Source organism: Cavia porcellus, unplaced genomic scaffold (genome assembly GCF_034190915.1).
Source record: "Cavia porcellus strain 051 isolate PalLab524CR breed Dunkin Hartley unplaced genomic scaffold, mCavPor4.1 scaffold_2, whole genome shotgun sequence".
Lineage (NCBI taxonomy): Eukaryota > Metazoa > Chordata > Mammalia > Rodentia > Caviidae > Cavia > Cavia porcellus.
Genome location: NW_026947485.1, coordinates 69,622,185 through 69,645,187, shown reverse-complemented (window position 1 = coordinate 69,645,187; position 23,003 = coordinate 69,622,185). Strand labels below are relative to the sequence as shown.

The 23,003-nt window shown below is 35.3% G+C and overlaps 1 protein-coding gene across 3 annotated transcripts in view; it reads left to right on the top strand.

Moving 5' to 3' along the window:
• Rundc3b (RUN domain containing 3B) overlaps positions 1 to 23,003 on the top strand; it is a 161,056-nt gene that overhangs the window by 7,106 nt on the left and 130,947 nt on the right. For all 3 annotated transcript variants that reach the window (XM_063243328.1, XM_063243323.1, XM_063243333.1), the window contains exon 2: positions 10,056 to 10,171. In XM_063243328.1, the coding sequence (XP_063099398.1) occupies positions 10,056 to 10,171 (116 nt within the window). The remainder of the gene's footprint in view (positions 1 to 10,055; positions 10,172 to 23,003) is intronic.

The following is a 23,003-nucleotide window of genomic DNA, read 5'->3' as shown; positions in this document are numbered from 1 at the left end:
ATGGAGCACTAGCTGACTTGATGTTAAAGAGGTTCGTCTGGTCAGAAAAGGTGGTCACTGTGGGTATAATTCGGAAAGGTGCATCTATCTCCTTTGCTCGATTCTTTCTTGACTCTGCTTCCTGGCCTTACCTTCCTGCTTTAGAGCCAGCCATCTGTGCACCAAAATATGAGCCAAATCTCTCCTTCCTTAAGTTGTTTTTATCAGGCATTATATCACAACAACAAGAAAGTGACCAAGGCATTATTAGTTTTATGACTCCATTTATTCCACTAATCGGTTTTTCATTCTGTGAACTCATTAGTCATACACAATAATGCCTTGTTTGACAAACGCTTCTATTCACCGATAGTTTGCTTCTCAAACAAAAGTATTCTACAAAATTTTGCTTCCATTCACAAATTCCACATTGAGACTCAAATACAAATGCTACCATCTTCCCCAATATTGTAAAACAAATTAAGCTTGTGAACTGAGGTACCACTGTATTTTTTCTGTTTTTCTCTGTGTATACTTATAGAATATTCAAATTCTGTTCTTTTGGAAGTGATCATTTATTTACTGTAGTCCAGTGAAAATTGTAGCGTTACCTGCTTCTCCAATGGTGATAGAACCATTTTCTTTCCCTTATCATAAAATATACTTTAAAATCCCCATGTTTTCAGTTTTCAACATTAATGTATTTTATGCTAGTAAGAACACTTTTATATTTATTTAAATATCTACCTTTTCATTTTTTTCCATTAATTTTAGAAAAACTTTTGGCCATTATCTTTTCAATGCTCCAGTTACAATTTTGTTAAACTTTGCCAGACCTCACTTGATTTATTTCTTTCTATACTTTATCATTTTTTTCTCTGTGCTTCAGCTTTTAGGTTAAGCTTTTCTATTGACTGCTTTCAATTCATTAATCATGTCTTATGCTTTGGGTTTTTTTGCACTGCTTAATCCATGGAAGGAGTGTGAAATTTTAGGTAGTTCCAGAATTTGTTTGATTCTTTTAAAAATAACTCTAATCCTATAATAAAAGTTATCCTTTATCTTGTTATGCCTTTTTTTCATCTCTGTTCTCTTGAAAATATTATAGTTATTTTAAATTGTCATTGATCTAGAATACTGGGATCATTCTTTTATATCTAGTTTTATTTTTTTCCTCCCACCTTTCCTTTTTTATTCCTAGCCCTGTCTTGGCATGTGTAGAATTTTTTAACTGAGAGTCATACAAATGCACTACATTTCTTCTGAAATTTTGTTATCTTTTCAGTACTATTATGCTAAATTTTTTGTTAGCTATTAAATATCAGAGTGTTACTAGGAATATAGCATAGAGTGGAAAAGACCACAGTGAGATAAATGGGTGGAATGCTTTAAGTCAATTTAAAAAAAAAAATGGCCCAAAGCATATTATTGTTCAAGGCAGTAGTGTAGAGCTCACTTTCCTTCACTTCTTATTGTTCTTCAGAAAATTAGAGTGGTAACTGATCCCTTTCTCTAGCAGGGACTGCACTGAGTCCAGCATGAGTTTCAGCTCTGGCAAGTCTTAGACAACCTATTACTTGAAGCTGGATCTTCAGGGCCAACAACCTAGATTTGGTACATTTTATAATACTCTTTCTAAGCATGTCATAAACTTTACTTTGCCCAAACTACCACATATTTCATTTGATTTTCAAATGCTTTCTGTTTAGGATTTTAGTCTCATGTACCCCACGCCCATAAGATCTTGTCTCACCCAAGCCCAAGATACAGGAAAAATATTTGAGACCTTCTCACAAAACTTTTATGGTTTTTCCCTCCCATTCTAGAGGTTCCGGATCCTACCAGCTCTCAGAGGTTGCATCTTGTATAAAAGCAGCTATTAAAAAAATCAGTCCACTTTTTAGAACTTTAACCTTCTCAGAAATCATAGCCACTCCAATTTTTATTTTATCAAGGACTCTATAACCTGCAAATACATGATTTCTGTAGCACTCCTGTTCCAGCCCCATTTTTCTAGTTGTTCTCTGAACGTATGGTCTGTCACAATGTGTTGCAACCTACTTGTAAGACATGAAAGTCTGTTTCCTTTTTCTCTAGTTTTAATTTATGCAGCCAACTGATTGTATAAGAAATCTTAAATACAGTGGACCCTCGAGTTGGGCTATAACCAGAATTTTTGGTTTAGTTTACAACTAAAGGGTTGAGTACTGATTTTTGTGCGATTGTGAACAAAGATGCTAGAAAATTGTGCATAAGCGTCTGTCTGAGCCCAGATGCGCATATTTGTGAATGTGTTTCAGTCAGTGCTTTACATAATTGCTGTGATTAGTGCTATCAAAATGACCCCACAAATGCTAGAGAAGAAACCAAGGAAGGCAGAGAAGATAAAGAAAGCAATCACAATAGAAAGAAGGAAACCCCATGGAGGAATATGAAAATATGAAAGCAGTATTTGTGTGACCAAGCTCACTAATGTGTACAGCATTTCAAAATAATACCACCTCAGCAGTCAACAGACAAGATTCATATAAGGAAGCTAGTGTTGCTAAAGATGTAACTCTGGGAAGTCAGGAACAAAGTGTTAGATAAAGTAGAAAGGCTATTGTAAGTGTGGATAAACCAAAGGTAGATGGCTAGTATACCCCACCAAGTCTGTAATTTGTGAAAAAACTAGGGCTAAATGCAGATCTCATAAAGGGTGATCCATCAATGAGTGATAATGGTGAAACATTTCATGTCAGTAAAACCTCACAATTTTAAAGTAAGAACAGGGCTTTATAGAAAAACTAGGTGTGGTGGAGCAGACAGAGCTGATAAAAGGGCTGCTGAAATTACATATGCCACTTCAAAATGATGACACAGAGAAATGACTTTGGCTCTCATCAAGTTTTCAACTGTGATGAAATTGGCCTTTTCTGAAAGAAAATGCCCAGGAAAACATACATTACCCAGGAAAAGAAAAAAATTCCAGGCCACAACCTATGAAGGATAGGCTAGCCTTATTGTTATATGCCAGTATGAATGATGATCTCAAGGTCAAGCCTCTGTTGGTTTATCACTCTGCAGCCCCTAGACTGTTCAGAAACGTAAAGTCATGAAGAATAAGTTAGAGGTCACGTGACAGTCCTAACACAAAATCGTGGGTAACAAGAGTACTTTTTCTTGAGTGGATCAGGGAGGCTTTCTTTTCCACTGTTAAGAAATATCTAGAGGACAGAGGTTTACCCCTCAAGGCTCTCATCATGGGCAGTGCTCCTCCCTACACACAAGATTTAGAAGAAGAATTCCCATGGCTCTCTGTCAAGTTTCTTCCACCTAATACAACTCTTTTACGGCATCCTAGTATGGCAGGTTATAGCTAACTCTAAGAAGCTGTACACTAAGAAAGTATTCCTGAAGTGCTTCCAGACAGTATCAGATACAGATTTAATTCTTAAAGAGTTCTGGAAAGAGCATCATAGCGTCCTTTCCTGTGTAGGGTTAATTGAGAAATTCTGTGCCAGTATCTCTCTTAGGACACAGATCTGACAAGAAGAAAGTGTGGCCTAAGTTTTATACAGGGGAGAGACTTGGAAGGCTGTGGAGAAGAGCCTGAGCCTTCATTTGAGCCTGTGGTTGAGGACACTGTCATTACAGCAGATTCCATAGGCTTGCAGGCAGAGAGTGGTGATGCTGAGGAACTGGTGGAGAAACCCTCAGAGGAATTGTCTACAGAGGAACTTCAGCAACTTACGGCTAAGCAGAGCAATGAGCTTTGTGAAGCGAAGGGGAAATACCAACCATCAATGCAGCAAAATTCTTCTGAAATAAAGGAAATCATGAAAAACTAGACAGAGCTACAAACATTTGTAGAGAAGATGTACCCAGAAAGAGAAAAAGCCAACCAACCATAGCGTGCACTTACTTGATGGCAGTTTCGTGTCACACTATGGAACAGTGTTTAAAACAAAAACAAAAAACAGACCACCTTAGAGCACTGTTTAGTCCTGAAAAGGTTGAGACCTAGTGACCCACAAGCAGGTCCTAGTGCATTATAGACTCTTCCAAGGAGAGAAAGGACACTAGAGAACCAGATTCCTGATGTTCCTGTGGTAGGGGACTTTCTTTCCAAACAATAAGTACCTTCCATTTCATTCGCCCTTCCTGTAAGCCAAAGATGTAAATTCCACTGGTGAGTGCAGTATGAAATTGTTGTTTCTGGTATGCTAGTCCCATTTTATAACTTTTTGGTGAATACGCCAGGAAAATTATTGGTATTTCTGGTAAATTATGCACATTATACAACCCTTTGTATCATGAAAATGTTAGTTAAGGGGTGCTTTAAGAGGTTCAAACCACATTATGGGTATTTCCATTAATTTTTATGGGAAAAATAGTCTCAACTTACAACCTGCTTGAGTTACAAAAAGCCCTTGTGAACGAACTGAATTCATATGCAAGGATCTACTTTATTTTCTGAGAGATATTTATATATATATATATATATGTATATATATATATATGTGCATGCGTGTATATTTAAAATTGTATATATTTAAATTGTAGTCTAATTTTTTGTGTGAGTTTTCAAGTACAAGAATCACATTTTATTAAGCATCTAGTTTATTTAACATCTATTATTAGCTGATGAGGTAATTCTAACTGGTGAGGAATAATGGTAGTAGACATTTCCAAGCTAAGTTTGAAGGTTCAAGAACCATCTTTACTAATTTTGATAGCATGATAGTACTGTCAACAGTAGAATTTGCTTTCCTTTGAACAAAATTTTTCTAGTTAAAATTTAATATGGGATCTGGGGTTTAGCTCAGCAGTACAGGCACCTATCTGGCAAGCATGAGGTCATAGAGTTCGATCTCCAATACCAAAAAAAAATTTTTAATACGGAAAAATAAAAATATATCTGTTCCAGTCTTTGAGTAAAAAATAGATTTGAAAAGGGTAAATGTTGAATGAAATTTTATATTTTTATATATACTTTCCCCAAATAATCTTTGTCTATTTTAAGAAATAACATTTCAAATAAATGAAAATTTCAAGACGCATTGTTTTGAAAATATTTTATAAATGTATTGACTACACAAATTTTTAGTGTCCATTTTATCCAGTAATGATGATTATACTTAGAATAGGAAGGGAAAACAATATTCTCTAAATCTTCAACTTTAATATTTGACTTTTGAGATTTTGAAATCTCCTTTGCATTAAAACCAAATGTGATGCCAGATGTGTAATTCCAGCAAAAGGTTCACCGAGAGTTTAAGGCCAGCCTGGGAATTCAAGGCCAATCTGTTCTGCGTAGGGAAGTGATAGTGAACCTTTTAGATACAAACGTTTAAACTGCAACCCCAAACCCACTTACTTTTCACAAAATGCCAACACTGTAATTAAATCTGAATATTGGTTTAGTTTAGGTAAATGAACACATACATTAACATCATTTGCCTTAAAAAAACAAAAAACAAAGAATACATGTGCTATAGGTTTACTACCACTGGGAGATCCTGTCTTTTTTTTTTTTAATCTTTTTCCTTTTCATCGGTACCAGGGATCGAACTCACGACTGCCTGCTTGCAAGGCAGGCGCTTATGATGCTGAGCTAAATCCCCAGCCCTGATCCTGTCTTTAAACAAAACAAAGCAACGCCAAATGTGTTACATTTCATATCTAATCTTAAACTTAATGTCAGAAACAATTTTAAATAAGTTTTAAACCCCACAAAACATCTATGTCTAACATCAGAACATAATATATGTATTTAATTTATACCCTGCATGAAGAATATGGATTTTGGAATGAAAAAATCCTAACTTGGACCTTTATAAATAATAATGGAAATTCTAATTTAGCAATTTTTATTTAAATTAGATTTACTTGCCAAAATTCAAACTCAGATGTGCAACCTAAAAAAATTGGTTTTTCCTTTTATACCATGCTATCTTGAGTGTGCTTGACACAGATCAACTCGTTCTAATTTGTGTTTGTGTGTGTGCGTGTGTGTGTGTGTGTATGCTTGAGCCATAAAATTGGAAACTTAGGAGTCTTGTATTTTAGCATTTCTTGTGTCCCATAAATTATGCTTTTTAAAAATCTGTTTATATGCATATACTCATAACTCCTGCCTTCCTTTTCTATTCTTAGATTTTAAGCGTAATGATAATCTGGAAAGATGCATCCTAACAAGTAGTAGGTTTGTAGAAGCCAGCATATTAGTATCTTCCACATGCTATTTCTTTTCTTTACAGTAATTAGGCTGTTCATTACTGAAGACCCAACAAAGTACAATCTTTTACTTTTTATTTGTTCTCACCTTTTTAGTTTTTAATATTTTTAGTTACAGCTGTGTTACAAATCTATGCACTATGGGATGAACTAATTTGAGCGTAGCAAGCACCTTTTAAATATAGTTTTTGGTAACTGTCTCATTTCTCTTGGTGTATTGCCAAAAAGATAAAGGTATTTCACACCTTTCTTAGGTTTGAAGATTTTAGTCTCTAGTCCTTTCTTATTTTTAAGCTAACAGAACTTTCCTTTGGATACTGAATATAGGCAAGAATCCTTTTAAGCAGACGTTTCAAAAATTGTATTTCAGAAGCTTTTTATTTCTGTTTGTGTATATTTTAATTCTTAAATTCTTATGTAAAAGCTGTTACTTAGATTTGACATATTTTTAGACACTCATCAATTGTCATTTCATTTCTTAAAAATCCTTTTAAGGAAATGTGACTAATATTAATGTCATCATTATCAGGAAATAGCATAATATCTGTATAATTTTTGAGATACACTGAAATTTTTTCAGGTCTGTTTTTCATAGCATAACAAAGCTATTTACTATGTATAGTAAGGAAGAATTTTTCCTGTTTCTAGCATAATAGAGCTAGTTACTTGATTTGAACTGGAAGAGCTGGCAAGACAGAAAAGTTGACCTGCGAGACAATTTTTAATGTTTTAACACATAATTGTAAGGATCACAGAACAATTATAATTTTTCATAGATTTTCTTGCCATATTATAGATGGTACTCAGGGCTTCACACTAAGCTAACCTCAGACCCTTTTTTAATATTTTATTTTGAGATAGAATCTCACTAAGTTGCAAAGAATAGGTTCAAACTTTCAATCTTCCCATCTCAGCCTCCAGTCATGCTAGGATTACAGGTGTTCCCACCATACCTACATAATTTTTTTACAGATTATTAAGACAATTGTATACAGTTTCAGTTTGCACATTTTAACAGTCTTACACCACTGTTAGTAAAGACTACCTATGTGTAAAATATTGTTGAATTTTGAAGATGTAAATAATAAATGTAAACAAAAATATATAAAACATATATCTCTGTATATTTTCTTTTATATTTTGTCTTATTTGTATTTTTTACCCTAATTGAATACTATAACTAACAAGAAAAATTTGTGTTCTTTTATCTTCTGACTTTCATTTCTAATTACTTAAGAACTTGCCTCGTTATCCGCACTGTTTGTCATGGGAAGTTATCTGTAGTCCTCTATAGATACAAATATGGAAGGACAGGACGACAATTGTTTGAGATGACAGAACTGTTTCATATGCTGTGTTTGATGATGATTATACAAATCTATATATGTCAAATATCACAGACTTTTAAATTTTGCTGTGATACTGACATTTAATTTGACAATTTTAACTGTTTTTACAATTCTTGAAAGATTAGAATTTTCTAATAAATCAGTAAGTACTCACTGAGTACAGTGTTGAAAGCATTGTCCTAGGTGCTGAGGAAGATACAACATACAAAGCACCTATTTCTGCCCTATAGTACTCTATTAGTCTCATAAGATAAGGATAGGTAACAAAAATGACAGCAGTCAGTTAAATTGTGATTGTTTCTCAAGGGAAATACAAAAATGTTAGATTTTCTAGGAATGTGCAAGACGATGATTCCTCCTTCAGAGCTGGCATTTGAGTTGAAATTTGGAAAATACATTGATTTTTGGCAGTCAAAAATAGATATTCTGATAAGAAATATAACATGAGGTAAGATTAATAATAACAATGAAAATAGGGGAAGGAGATTTTAAGGGAGGAAGGAAAAAGGCAGAGGAAAACGGTAGGGGTTTAAAAACAAAGAGCCAAGTTTATGTACATGTTTGCACTTACATACGTGTATGCACTCCTCAAGATGATTTTAAACTGCATATACTGCAAACAGATACTAATAGTAAGAAGATAAAAAGAAATTAAAATGCAGCATTCTTTACATGTTTTCAAGTTTTCCTATTTATAGCTCATAAAAACTTGATTTATATTCCGGAAGTCTCACATCTTATTTTTTTCTGTTCTGTACTTTAAAACTTGTAAAGCATTTATTTGAATCTGAACCTCAAATTTCATACAAGCACAGATGCTCTTTGACTCAAAATGGGTTTATGTCCTGATAAGCCAATTTTTAATTAAAAATATTACTGGTTGAAGATTACTGTAGTCCTGTACATTGTGGTTTATCCTAGTCTATCTTAGAGATGCTGAGAAAACACATTTGGGTAAAATCATGTAACACAAAGCCTATTTAATTATAAAGTGTTGAGTAGCTCATGTAATTCATTGAATACTATAAAATGAAAAACAAAATGGTTCTGTGTGTACAGTTTTTACCATTGTAAGGTTGAAAGTACAGTCAGACAATCATAAATTGGAAAGTGCCCATAGTACTATGACTTCTGAGTATTTTGGAATTAATAATTTAAGTCATATTTTAATTCTGATGTTCATGACTGAGGGCAGGACTATTCCAAAGTCTTAGTTTGGTCAATGGTAATGTCTTAGTCCCTTGACACTGCTATAACAAAGTACCTTAGACTGGATAATTTATAAACAACAAATGTTTACTGATCACAGTCTTGAAGGGACCAGGATGAAGGAGCCAGCAGATTGAATATCTGCTAAGACTTGACAGCATATTTGGTGCTTTCTGTATGTCATTACATGGCAGAAGGGGCAGCAAGCTCCCTTGGGTCTCTTCTACAAAGGCTCTAATGAAAAGGCCCTTAGTACCTCCAAAATATCCCAGCTCTTAATACTTTTCTGCTGGGGTTTAGGCATCAACATGTAGATTTGAGGAAGACACTTATCGACCAAATTACAAATTTGTAAACCAAGTATGTAAGTTCAAAGTCTGATTCTTCTGTAATTTTTTCTGTTTACAGAATGATTTTAATAGAATTTTCAGAATATATAATTTTTTATTTTAAAGAGACTTTCAAAACAGGAAAATAGAATAACAATAATTAATACATTGCCTAGTATTATCTTCATAGTAGTTACTCAAAGTGCAATATATCAGCATGAAATCTTACCCAAACAATATTAGCACAAACATTGATTTTCAATGAACTAAGAGAAACTAGCTGTATTACTATATTACCTATCTTTGTACATATATATTTTGTCCTTTTCCCTTCCTTCATCGTTTGTTTCCCTTGTCCGAGTTCCTCTTTCCTTTTGAACTGTTTCTTCCCAATTGACAATATCTAATGTACATTTTAAATCTTATTTAGTCATTCATGTCACACTAGTGAGACAATACAATGTTTACACATAAGGGTCTGATTTATTTCACATATGAATATGAGCTTGAGTTGTATCCATTTACCTATAAAAGCCTCAAGTTTATCTTTCCTTATGGTTTATTAGTATACCAGTGTGTAAGAGGACCACATCTTTTTTACCCATTCCTCAGTTGATGGACACTTAGGTTATTTCCAAGATCTAACTATTACAAATTGTGTTGCTATGAACATAGGTGAACATATATCACTGTGGTATGATGTTTTAATTCTTCTGGGAAGATACCCAGAAGGGGGATAGGTAGGTCGAATGGGACCTCTAATCCTAGTTTTTTGTGGAGTCTCCACATGGATTTCCACAGTCAACACTCCTACTAACAATGGAGAAGGGTTCCTTTTCCCTGCTGCTCTTTACAGCGGAATATATAATTTTATAAAATGTAATCTTTCACAAACTTACCTGTATCCTTTTTTCATAATTATGTAAACGAATTAACTCTGCCTAACAGCAACAAATAATTATTTCCCTAGGTTTTCTGTGAAGACCCTGATTGATCGGTCTTGCTTTGAGACAATTGATGATTCTTCTCCAGAATTTAACAACTTTGCAGCTATTTTGGAACAGATTCTAAGCCACCGGCTAAAAGGTAATAACATTAATGTGTGATTTGCTCTTCGCAAATCTTTCTTGTAGTAAGTTGGAAATTTTAGAAACCATACAACCTGGTATATCTAGATAGTGGCTATGATGCATCTTGAGAATTAGGATCTTGTGCCTGTCTCTCTAGAAAATAATTTCTGTTATCAGATTTACCCTTATGTCTGGAATTCGTTAAAAATGTTGAGAATATTTTGTTGCCATATATAAGAAAAAAGTCACTTTCCGTGAATAATTACAATAAATTTTAAAGTGTACAGTACCCTCCTCTCAAAGCTCATTTGATGGTATTTTAGTCAGGGTATAAGAAGCCTTCCAGGCATTAAGTTTGTTTGCTTACCATCTATGTTCTTAAATTAGGAAACTTTGAAATATTTTTAGCAGAAAGTAGATTAAAAGAGAAGTATATAAAAGAGATGTTTGACCTTGATTTTCTTAACTCAGTGAATATATTTATATTATAAATATAAATAATAAAATCTCTTAAAATTTAGACAGGAATGATGGAGCTACATTCTGAATTCCAACTTTTAAAATTAAAACTGTATTTCTCTAAAATATAATTCATGTAGAGCATGGTGTCACACACCCTTAATCCAAGCACTTGGGAGGCAAAGCAAGAGGATTACTATGAGTTTGAGGCCAGCCTGAGCTACATGGTGAGTTCAAGACCAGCCTGAACTACGTAGCGAGATTCTGCCTCAAAAACCAATAGCAAAAAATTGAAAATTAAATGTAGTCGATGAAAATCAGTGATTATATACTATAAATTTTTTAAGTCATTGCATTAATTCTATTGTAGTCTTCAAGAGAAAACTTGATCGTTGTATATTTTCATGTTTTTATATATTCAAAGTCTTAGAAAAGGTATAGTTTCAAATTAGTAATATTAACTGCTCTGATAATACACTTTAGGAGAATCTCTCAAGTGTAATAGGACAGTTGCTTATATTCTGTACTTGATGATGACATCATCAGGTTTCATGAAATATTCAAATCATTTGAGCAGCCCTGTGGATGAGAAGAAAGGGTTGAATTTACATGGAAAAAAATGAATTAAATTAGCATTTTGCAAATAAAATGGAGTCCCTAAAAATCTCTGCTACCTTTACTCTTAAAGTTAATTATTTTGTATCTGCAAAGCATTTTTCCTCAACTTGCTGGCCCTTGTTTCTTCACTTTTCTTCCATCAATACATTACTTTTGTAAGAAAATATATATGCTTTCCTAAGAGCAAAAGTATGAAAGCATTTTGAAATATTGTCAAAGTTACTGTGTTGTATGATGGTTATAATATTTTAAGTTTTTGTAAATAAATTTATATATACTAGCTGACAAAAACCACATGGACTACAGTAAATGCCCTTGTATCTTAATGTTAACAAGCATTTTTTAAAAATTTTATTTAAGAAGAAAAAAAAACAAAAAAAGGGTACAAGTTATACAGAATTTCAGAAAAAATAAACAGTAGAAAATCACTAGTTAATTACATATTGTCATCTTAGGAATAGTTGTTGAAGTTACAAAATTAAAGCATACAGAGGAGACCTTCAAACAGTGAGACTGCAAACAGTTTTGTTCAATGATCCAACCATCCTACACACCCAAACATACATGCAGTTATATCCCCAGAGAACTCTCCCCTCCCTTCTTCCATACAATGACAATTAAACATCTTGGGTTTCACTGCTCCCACAGTTCTTATTACTTTTTTTTTTTTTGAAGAAAGTAAAGCCAAATGTGACATACCAGGATAGAGTCAGTCAAATCAAAACGATGGACATAATACATAATGTAAAAACAAAATACAAGGTGATCAGCAATGGTTACCATAATGCTTCTTGTTATCTTAAAAAGAATTGCCTACAAAACAGTAAAGAATAAGACCAATAGAACCAAAACATTGGAGACATTAGAGGACTTCAAAAGAAGATAATAGTCAACCAAATGGGCATCACAATGAATCTTATTGTCTTCATAGTTGTTGCCTATACTTTCAAACTTGGTACTATCAAGGATAACAGAATAGAAGAAAATCAGTCAAAACAAGATGGTGAGAGCAATACAGAGTTTCAAATCAAGTTAATAGGAAATCAAAGTGGGTTACTATAATATATCCTGCTATTTTTATTTATTTTCCCTTAATTAAAAGGATAAAAATGAAAAAGTAGATAATAAAAAGGAGATTGAGATAAAAAAAAAAAGAGGGTATAACAACAAAACAGCGCAGGTCAAAACATAGCCATTTAAGCAAAATAGTATTTCACCACAAGATAATCTCGACATAATAGTAGTTACCATAGTGTCTCTTCCCTTAAAATTGGTTATAACTTCATATACTGTAGCATCAAACATATCAAGACAATGTAAAACCGTTCAAGAGAATGACAGTATTACAAGCCATTTAGAATCAACTAACAGAAAATGAACAATGGTTTCTGTATAATCTCCTTGTCTATAAAAGTTTTTGTTTATATTATCACATATAATAAAATCCAATAAGATACAACACATTAAAACCAATGGAGACAGAAGAACAAAAGCTGGATGGGACTTCAAAACAAGAGGATATTAAATCAGCACTACCTATTATGATGTCTTGTTTTCTCCAGAATGGCTGTTCTTACCATCCAACCTTCTCTGCCTCATTTCTGTTGAGCTCTTTTTCTGTCATTAGTTGTCAGTTTGTCCTCTTCCTTTCGCTTTCTGCTCCATTCATTGTGGCCTCTCTGCCACTGTTTCTGGAATCTTGGTATTTTTCATTTTTAGAATATCCTGCAGTAATCTCTGTAGAGTTGAATTGGTGGTTGCAAATTCCCCTAGTTCCTCTTTATCCTGGAAGCACCTTGTTTTTCCATCAATTTCTAGGGACAGTTGTGTAGGATATATCAATCTTGGCTGGAGGTTATTATCTTTCAAAGCTTGAATTATTTCCCCCCATGCTTTTCGTGATTTGATGATTTGTGCTGAGAAGTCTGCTGTGATTCTGATGGGTGTTCCCTTGTAAGTGATCTGTTTCTTGTTTTTGATGGCTTTTAATATTCTGTTCTTATATTGGATTTCTGGAATTTTGATTATTATATGCTTGGGTGTAGCTCTGTTTGGGTTGTAGGTGGCTGGGGTCCTGTATGCCTTATACATCTGAGTATCTTTACCTTTTGCTAAATTAGGGAAATTCTCCTGGATTATTTCTGTGAATAGCTTTTGTAGTTCATTTGTTTGAGTCCCTACTTCTTCTTTTATGTTCTTAATTCTTAAGTTATAGATCCTCTTATCATCTTCTATCTTTGTATTATTGCTATTTGTTTTCTTGTTATTTTTAAGAAGTTTTTCATTTCATACTCCCACCTTACAAATCTGTCCTCCAGTTCTGATAATCTATCCTTAGTTTCTTTCAAGCTGTTATGCCAGCTTTCAATAGAGTGTTTAGTTTCCTGGTAATCTCTTTGAACCTGCTTCACGTATTTTATGTTTTCTCTATTTTCTCCATCAAACAATTCTCCCCTTTTTTTTCTGTTCTTCCATTCCACCACCTGTTTTTTCTTGGGCGGTGCTTAGCATTTCTCTAGCTATTCTACTTATTTCTTGCTTTATTTCATTAAATACTTCATTTTTGAACTCGTCTATGAGGCTCTGGAGATACCGCTTTATGTCTATTGGTGCCGTGTGTATATTGCATGTTTTCTGTCTTCATTTTCTTTTGCATTTACCTTTCTGGATCAGTGTTCTCAGGATTGGGGACTGAGGACCCTTTCTTGTTCCTTCCTCTTCCCATACTTTTTGTTCCTTCCATGTAAGCGTATGTAGGAGGCCCAGGTTTTTTTTTCTCTTTGTCTGTTACAGTTGTTTGAATCTGCCGGCTAGGTGTTCCCGCCCACTGCAGTGTACTAGGGAGACACAGAACTGGGCAGCCTCTGCTGGGCCTGCCCCTCCAGGTCAACCTACTGAATGCTTCAATGCTAGGGTGCACCACCAGGTGCAGGGACCTGATTTGGGCTAGCCTACTGGATCTTAGTCCGCGGCGTCACCAGGCCAAGCGCTCCCCGCCACTCCCGCTTGAGAGGGGAGTATGTGACTAAAGTCACTGCAGGGCCCTGTTCCGGCTAGTCTTCTTGTTCCCAGAATGTCCTCTGTTGGAGCCTCCTAGTCTATGAAAGGGTCCCCATTTCTCTCACTCACCGCAGATCAATGCACGGCTCCCTGCCAGTCCCCGCTCTCAATGACGTTTGGTTCGCCGATTCCAGCTCTCAGAGCTTTCGCACATCTCTCTCCCTGCCCTGCGGATTGGGATGCAGTATCGGCAGCAGGAAATTCAAATCGCAGCTTCCAATGGCGCGGGATCCAGCTTCTGCACTGAGATTTTATCTGTTCCTGTTATAGCATCAGGATTGCATTTCCAGTTGGTTTCTCTCAGCTTAGTTCGTTCCTGGGTCGGCAGGGTACATCTGCCCTCGAGTAGGACTCCTCACACGGCACCGCTCCTGGATTCTAAACTGGTAATGTCAGAGAGCCTCTGTGGCTGCTGTTATTTGTCCCCCATGTTCTCCCGGAAGTTCACAAGCATTTTGTCTTAAGAAAGTTACCTTGCTTGATATACCACTTAGCCTTGTCCAAAATGCATTTTAAAAAACTATGAATAGAAAAAAAATAATGATGCTGCAATTCCCACACTGAGAGATCAGCCAGAACTGCTGTAGTGAGAGTGGACTCCAGGACACCCTGGACTGCCATCTTCTGTTATGCCTTAGCAAAATACAGGTTGTGAATCTTTAGAATTAATTCTAAACAATCCAGTCTATTAATGTTACTTCTGAGGCATATTAGATAAAAATATAGTTCCTAGTTGAGTTATACAGAAGATATCTACTAGTGTGACTAGTAAAAAAGCAGATGCAGTAAGGTTTGTGTTAATTTTTTAAACTAGATCAATAATTCAAAAATTGATTTTTAAAAAAGTTTCTGTAAATTAATTTTGTGGTCATTGTGATTGGCACAGATATAAATCATGAAATGCAATATGACTTTTGAGATGAGTATTTTAAAAGACCAAAGTGTCTAAAATTTCCATATATTGTTCATTTTTAGTATTTGTTTTATTTTTTGTTTTGTTTTTGTTTGTATTTTTGTTTTTTGATAAGTTATATAATTATTTTTATAGTATATTATGTTCACTTATTTTTTCAAATTTTTATGTTATAGAAGTACAAATCTAAAATATGTAATATAGAAGTACAAATCCAAAATGTGTAATATAGAAGTACAAATCTAAAATGTGTAACTTCATGAGATTGTAAGATTTACTTTTCTCCAGCTACTGCTTATTTCTGAAGTAAAGGGCATTTGGTTTGAACACTGAATTTTCCCAGAGAAATATCAAATCTCCCTCAGACATCCGCATACTACACTGACACAGGCAAAGTGAAGCATTGACAGGCTTACCTAGATGATCCCTTGTGCAAAGCCCATTATTGAAGAAAAGGAGGCTTTTAAAACCATAGACATTAATCTTATTTGCAGTAATTCCTCAATAAGTTGATAGTTTACCTTTTCTGGAATATAGCAATAAGGTAGGAATTAATCACAAGATATTAAAAATGAAAGAGACCTTAGATCAGGTTTTTCAGCGATTTTTGAACTTGATTTAATCTAAGGCATACTATGTGTGTTTGATCCCCACGTTTCTTAACTGGTGCTCCTGTAAAAGAAGGTTGATGTATAAATGGTACATTTTGTTGAAGTCAGGCATTTTGCACAGCAGTTCCATCGCACTTGCACCCCACCCCTCAACTCCGTAGCAAGACTTGAGGTAACACAGTGTCAAGAATCACATACTAGGAGGCAGTACTCTGTTTTGCTCTGTCTCCTATTGAAAGAATCTACTCAACAGTATTTCTGTCTAATGGAAATAAATTCTTATTTTAACACTCTGATCTTTGGAAATTTAGTAAAGTCTATCACTTTTTTGGATAGTTCAGATTGCTAGAAAATTCTTAATGTGTGTGAAGCTAATTTGCCTCATTATGCTTTGATTTTTAACTCTACATTTTTCAAGTATGAAAAAGGATTGCTATTGTAGTACCCTTTTCTTCAGTTCTATTTTTCTCTCCCCAGTGAGATATCCTTAGTTACTTACATCTTCTGGAATTACCACAATCTTAGTTATTATTTTGGTTTACCACTAATTTGTAAGTCTGGTATTAATTTATTTTAAAGTCAGGTACTCATATGGGAGAAATTATGTATTGCTAGAAATTAAAATTATACATCTATTTGTTTTTATTACATCCTATGTTTGGGTCACATTGAAATTGAGGGCAAGTGAAGTCTCAAGACTTTTTAGAATTTTAAGTTAGCTTATCTTATTCCAAGAAAAGAAAGAAAAATAAACTAACCAGTGATGGTAAATAATGTGCATGTATTGAAGAGTTAAGAAATCTCAGCAGCTGGTTAGCAGAGGGTGGAAGTAGTAGAGGGTTAGCCAAGGAAGGATGTGAAGCCAGTATTTCATTCTGGATGTGGATTCCATTGAACAAAGATGCTTAGAAGGAAAGGAAAAGCATGTCTGGGAAGAGAAAAAAAAAAAGGCCAACATTGGTTTAGGACATTGAAGAAAACAAGATAGAAGAAAAAGAAAAGAGGAAAAAGTAAAAGAGAGAGAAACAGGAAAATGAAGTGAAGTTGAATAGGAGACTAATTTCCAAAAAAAGAGTTGGTTTTAGTCAAAGTTGAGTTGATAGCTTTGGAAAGCCTGATACTTTGTTGTAATCTGTATAGAAAAAGCAGTCTTTAAAAAAAATCATTGTATCATGATTTGTCACTTTCTTGCAGTGTTACTCATCTGTCACTGAGCTATTTAAATTTTTGATTAATCATCAAAAAATTTAATGAGTCAACTACATGTATTTAATTACACTTATTGAGTGCTGATATATCATATACTATTGGAGGTTTCAAGCCTACATTATGAATAAAACAATCTATGTCCACACAACTTTTATCAAATGAGGGAAAATATGCAATTTAGGAGGAGTTTTGCTTCTGGAAAGAGGAAGCTGACATACTTTTCCATCATTCTCAGTAATGATGGAATGATCAGTAATCATCAGTAGGTAAAACCACAGATGTTTGACATTATATATAATACAAATTCAAGAAGACTCTGAAAAGGGTGGGGGGAAAAGACTCTGAAAGAGAAGAAAAAAGAAAAGAGACTGACTGCAGTCCTTAGGAATGATGCAATTATAAGATCTCTGGATTTTCTTTTGCCTCAGACATCCCCAACTGGGTTCTGGATGAACCAGGAACCTATAAATGTCAACAGGCACAGAAAACAAAACTAATCAAAGAAACTGTTCTCCATAGCCAGAGGATCAGAAAAATGTAACCTGGCAAGACGGAAGACATTCCGACTGTATCTGTTCTACCTCAGTCACATTACCACAAAAAAACTGTGACACCACCCATTCTAGGAGAGTCTACCTGGAGAACTAGAAATCCATCTTTATAAGGCTATAATGAATGCCCCATTACTACAACTATGGTGGAATTAAACGAGATAATAAATCATGGATCTAGGACTTCTTCCTTCCTGGCAGGTCATGATGCAACTCATATTGATAAGAACCATTTTGGATAACATGAGCTTCCATCTCACCTAGCAATAATTAGATGCCAATTCTCAGATAGTTGGGGTGGTGCCATAGGATGTATTAGAGTTTTACATTGTCACCCAGCAGTAGAGAGGCTGTCCCCAGTGCATTGTCAATGGAGACCACATGAGAAGCCAGGATTCCCATCCAGCAGTAATGAGGAATCTCCCTGGGGTGTCACTGGAGGCCAATTGGGAAAGCTGGATTTCATCTTCTGCTTGGCCAATATGACCCCCTGACCCCCACCTATTTGCATGGTGGAGCAGTATCATAAAAAGCCAACTAAAGTAGAAAGTTTAAATAAGATTCAGTCTTATAATTTGAGTTTTTCCAGATTTTACCTGAAAATCGTTTGTCACAAGAATCAGGAGTCTCAGACAGTAACACATAAGTCAGAGATGTTAGAATATGTGAGAAAAAGTGCAAAACATCAATGACTGAAATGCTTCAAAAAAAACAATTACAATCATTCTGGAAACAAAATGGAAACATAAAACCTTAGCAAAGAAATTGAAGTTGTAAAGAAGAACCAGCAGGAAGTTTAGTGCTATAAAAGTACAAAATAGAAAGCTCAATAGGTGGGAAAATGGGCATAGGAGAAAAACGATTAATGAACTGAGCAACAGAATAATAAATTTTCCATTCTGAACAACAGAGAAAAATCAGATTTAAAATGAATAGAGCCTCAGGGACCTGTAGGATTATAACAGAAGATGACTTTTGTCATCAGAGGTCTTGAAAGACAGGAAAAAAAGAAACTCAAAGAAGTAATGATGGAAAATTTCCCAAATTCACAAGAGAGACAAACACAGAGTCAAGGAGCTGAGCAAACCCCACAGGACAAAGTCTAAAGAAATCCATGTCAAGACACATAATTAAAGTAGTTAGAGTTAAAGACAAAAAACCTATTGAGAGTAGCTAGAGAAACCATGGGTGGGAAGATGGGAAAGTAAAGGCCAGCAGCATATCCTAGCCTCTCAGAACCTGAAATTGACAAACTAGAAGAACAATTTAGGAAGAGAGATAAAAAGCTCCAGAAATCAAGGAAGAGCTGACAGGAAAACTATAAATCACAGAGACATTGGAGAAATGAAGGCAATGCAGAGAAAAGAACAAAGCAGTCTGAAATGGTAACCTTGGGTTTAGGGGAGGGAGTCTAGGAAGTTACAAGGTAAGCTCAGAAAAGGCCAGTAAACAACAGACTGGCCGTGCCCGCAGGTATTGTAGTCAGCAGATACGGTGACTTCTACATCACAGGCCAGATGTAGTCAAGAAATCCACTGTAGCACCTGACCTATTTGGGAGTGATTCATTTGCAGCCATTTAGGGAAGAGATTTATTAAGACTGAGCAACTCTAGGAATCACAAGTAACAGAACAACTATACTTCACGGTTCCTGGCATCAACCTCCCACAGTGACTGGTTTGGAGATGGCCACAGTAGACTAGGATAGAGACCCCTGAGAAGTTTAAGCAGCAGTAAGTTCAGACTGAGAAGAACACAGTGATCTTGCTCTCTATATTGAGAAGCAAGGCTGGTTATGTGTGGTTTTTGGAGGGCATTGGATCTGAAAGAGCTGGCCTTAAGTCCTGCAGATCACTTGAGCCGACCCCACCCCCCACCTCACTGTATACTTCCAGCACAGAACTTGGTGGTCTATTTGCTAGAGATCAGGGATATGCCTTAGCTTGGGTGATTCCCATGTCTGTAGGTGTACAACAGAAGGGCCTCTGGAACAGGAAGGGCACCTCATAAGCCCCCGGGACCTAAGAGTAGGTAGAAACAGCAGTGATTTGGAGGCTGAAAAGGGGCACACTGTGGTCAATACAGCCTTAAGGTTAGACAACACACCGTTGCCCCTGCCCAGCAAAAAAGATGGGGCAGGACTCAGCATTCACAAACAAAGAAGGAAGTTGGAAATGATTAGGCCTTAGCTGTGGCTTGCTGTCTCCCCCATATCCAGTGGATTCGGTTGAAAAGGAAGTCACCCACTCAGAGCCAATTTTTGGCCTCATTTCCTTTGCACTGCCCCCTTAATTTGCTCTTCATTTGTTGTTCCTATTCTTTGTGCTTTTTTTCTTACTTTTAGCTAATTCTGTTAAATTATAATTATTATTTAATTGGGTTCTTTTCTTGTCTTTTTTTTTTTTGAGACAGGCTCTCACTATGTAGCCCAGGCTGGTTTCAAACTCGCTATTGTCCAACTGCCTTAGCTTCCCAAGTGCTGGGATTACAAGTATGCGCCGTGTTGCCCAGCTTAATTAGATTCTTTATCTCACTTTTTTCTCATCATCCTCCTTTCTTTTTTCTTTCAAATTTTCTTTCATTTTTTTTCACTTTCTACAACCCCACCATTTTTATTATTATTACTATTATGCTGCATTGATTTTTGTAAATTTACCTGATGCTCTACTATTCCTGGTCAATTATTTTCTCTTGTTGCATTTAGTAGACATTTACTATATGTCATTATTGGGTCTGTCTTTCTATACTATTATGTCAGATCTTTTTTTGCTGTTGAGGATAGTAAAATTTTGACTTTTGTACACATTTAGATTAAAATTGGGCCTCTACTGTGATGATTCCTACTTATTTTCTTGTTTTAAGTGGAAACTAACATTTAAATAACAGCATCAAATAGTGCAGATACATATATACATTTGCTTGATTCAATTTTTTTATGATTTTAGCAGTTTTTAATTGGAATCACATGATTTTATAGATAAAAGAAACTAAGTGTATTGCTGCACTTGTAAATTTGCAAAACTACTTAAAATTTGCCTTGTGTTTTTTTTTAATTCAGTAACAAAAGACTAAAACTTTCTTTCAAAAGAGGCATCTTAAATGTGTTCCTAATTTTGTATATAAGCCTAGATTTTGAAACCAGTGAAAAAAGCTCCTACCGAATATAATTTTTTAAAAAGCTATGGTACAGAAACAGACATGTGGATCAGTGGAACATAATAGAGGATGCAGAAACAATCTCAGGCACATGCAGCCACCTGATCTTTAACAGAGTCCGACAATATACACTAGAGGAAAGATAGCCTCTTGAACAGATGGTTCTGAGAAAACTGCAGAAGAATGCAACAAAATGAATCTAGACTTTCACCCTATTATGAAAAGTAAGCTATAACAGATCAAAAACTTAGATATGAAAACAGAAACACTGAGTCTGCTGGAAAATAAAATAGGTAAAACTCTTGAAGTCCTAGGCATAAGCAAGGACTTTCTGAACAGAGCCCCAGTGGCACAAGACATAACACCAACAATCGACAAGTGAAACTATCAAAATTAAAAGCTTCTGCACAGCAAAAGAAACAACCTACAGCATAAAGAGACAACTGACAAAATGGAAAAATATTTTTGCAAATTACTTTTTGACCACAGACCTAATTATCTTGACTATAAAAAGAACTAAAAAAATTAGACCCCCAAAAAGTAAAAGATCCAGTTCAAAAATTAACAATTGAAGTGAATAGACACTTCTTCAAAGTACAGATGATTAATATGTGTATGAAAAAATGTTCAGCATCTTTGGCCATTAGAAAAATGCAATTCAGAACAACAAGAATCTTAAGACTTGAAACTGTAAAACTACTAGATGGAAATATAGGGAAAAAGTTCCTTGACATTCATCTCAGTAAGTACTTTTAAAAACAAAACAAATGGGGGCTGGGGATTTAGCTCAGCGGCATAAGCGCCTGCCTTGCAAGCAGGCAGTCGTGAGTTTGATCCCTGGTACCAAAAAAGACAAAAAAAAAAAAAAATACAGTACAAGTTGAACTACATAAAGTTAAGTTTCCACACAGTAAAGAAAAGGGTCAACAAACTGAAAAGAGAACCAAGGGATAAGAAGAAAATATTTACAAATCATATATCAAATAAGGGATTAATATTCTAGGACAATGGTGGCGAATCTTTTAGAAACCAGGTGCCCATACTGCAACTCAAAACCCACTTATTTACCACAGAGTGTCACACGCCTCTGCGTGTGGTGTTACTTGATGCCCAGCTGCTGGTGCAATGCTTGGGTGACTTGGCTTGTCCACTGATAGAGAGGGATCTGTGTGCCTGCTGTGGCATGCATGCCATATGTTTGCTACCAGTGACCTAGATATATTACTTAATAACAACCAACCAGTTGACAAACAAACACCTAACGTAAAAATGGGCAAACAACCTGACATTCTCCCAAATGTGGGAGATGTGGATGTCTACTGTCTTAGTTACATTTCACTCATTGCTGAAACAAAAATACCTGAGCCCAAAGTTGGCAAAGGAAAGGTTTCTTACAGTTTTTGGAGGTTTCAGTCCATACTAGGTTGGCTCCAAGGCAGACTGGCGTGGCGGGGCCACAGTTCATGATGGCTGCAAACAGCAAGGCAGAAACCGGCAAAAAAGCGAGACACACCTTCTTCCTGCCATTATATTACATCTTGGCTCCACCCCTAGATGAGTGTAGCACTGACACCATGAATCCAAGCTAGACAATGAACCAATCACAAATGCATAATGCAAATGCATGAGGCCTGGGGGCCACCAACATAAGCCATCACATCTACCAAGTATTTGAAAAAGTTCTCAGGGACAGTAATTACTAAGGAAATGCAAATCAGAAACACAGTGAGATATCACTTCATACCTGTTAGGATGGATGTTATCAAAAAGTCAGAAGATAACACCTGTTGGTGAGGATGTGGAGGAAAGGGAACCCTTGCATTTGGGTAATGTAAATTAGTGCAGCCATTATGGAAAACATGGAGGTTTTTCAAAAAAATATAAATAGGACTTCAGCATGATTTAGTAATTCCAATCTGAGCATATAGCTAAAGGAAGTAAAGTCAATATTCTAGATATTTTCACGTTCATATTTATTGCATCATTGTTCACAGTAGTTGAGACATCAGTACCATTTAAATATCTATTGGCAATGATGGAAAAAGAAACTATGGTACATGTATACATGAAAACACTCTTCTCCCTCAACACAAAAGGAAATCCTGCCATTACAAAAACCTGGGTAAACGTGGAGGAAGAACTAAGTGAAGTCAGATACAGAGAGACAAGTAATACACAATTGCATTTATATGTGATATATATGTATATTATGTGTGTATCTATGCCATGTGTTTATATCTATATATTATGTGTGTATACATATATGCATAT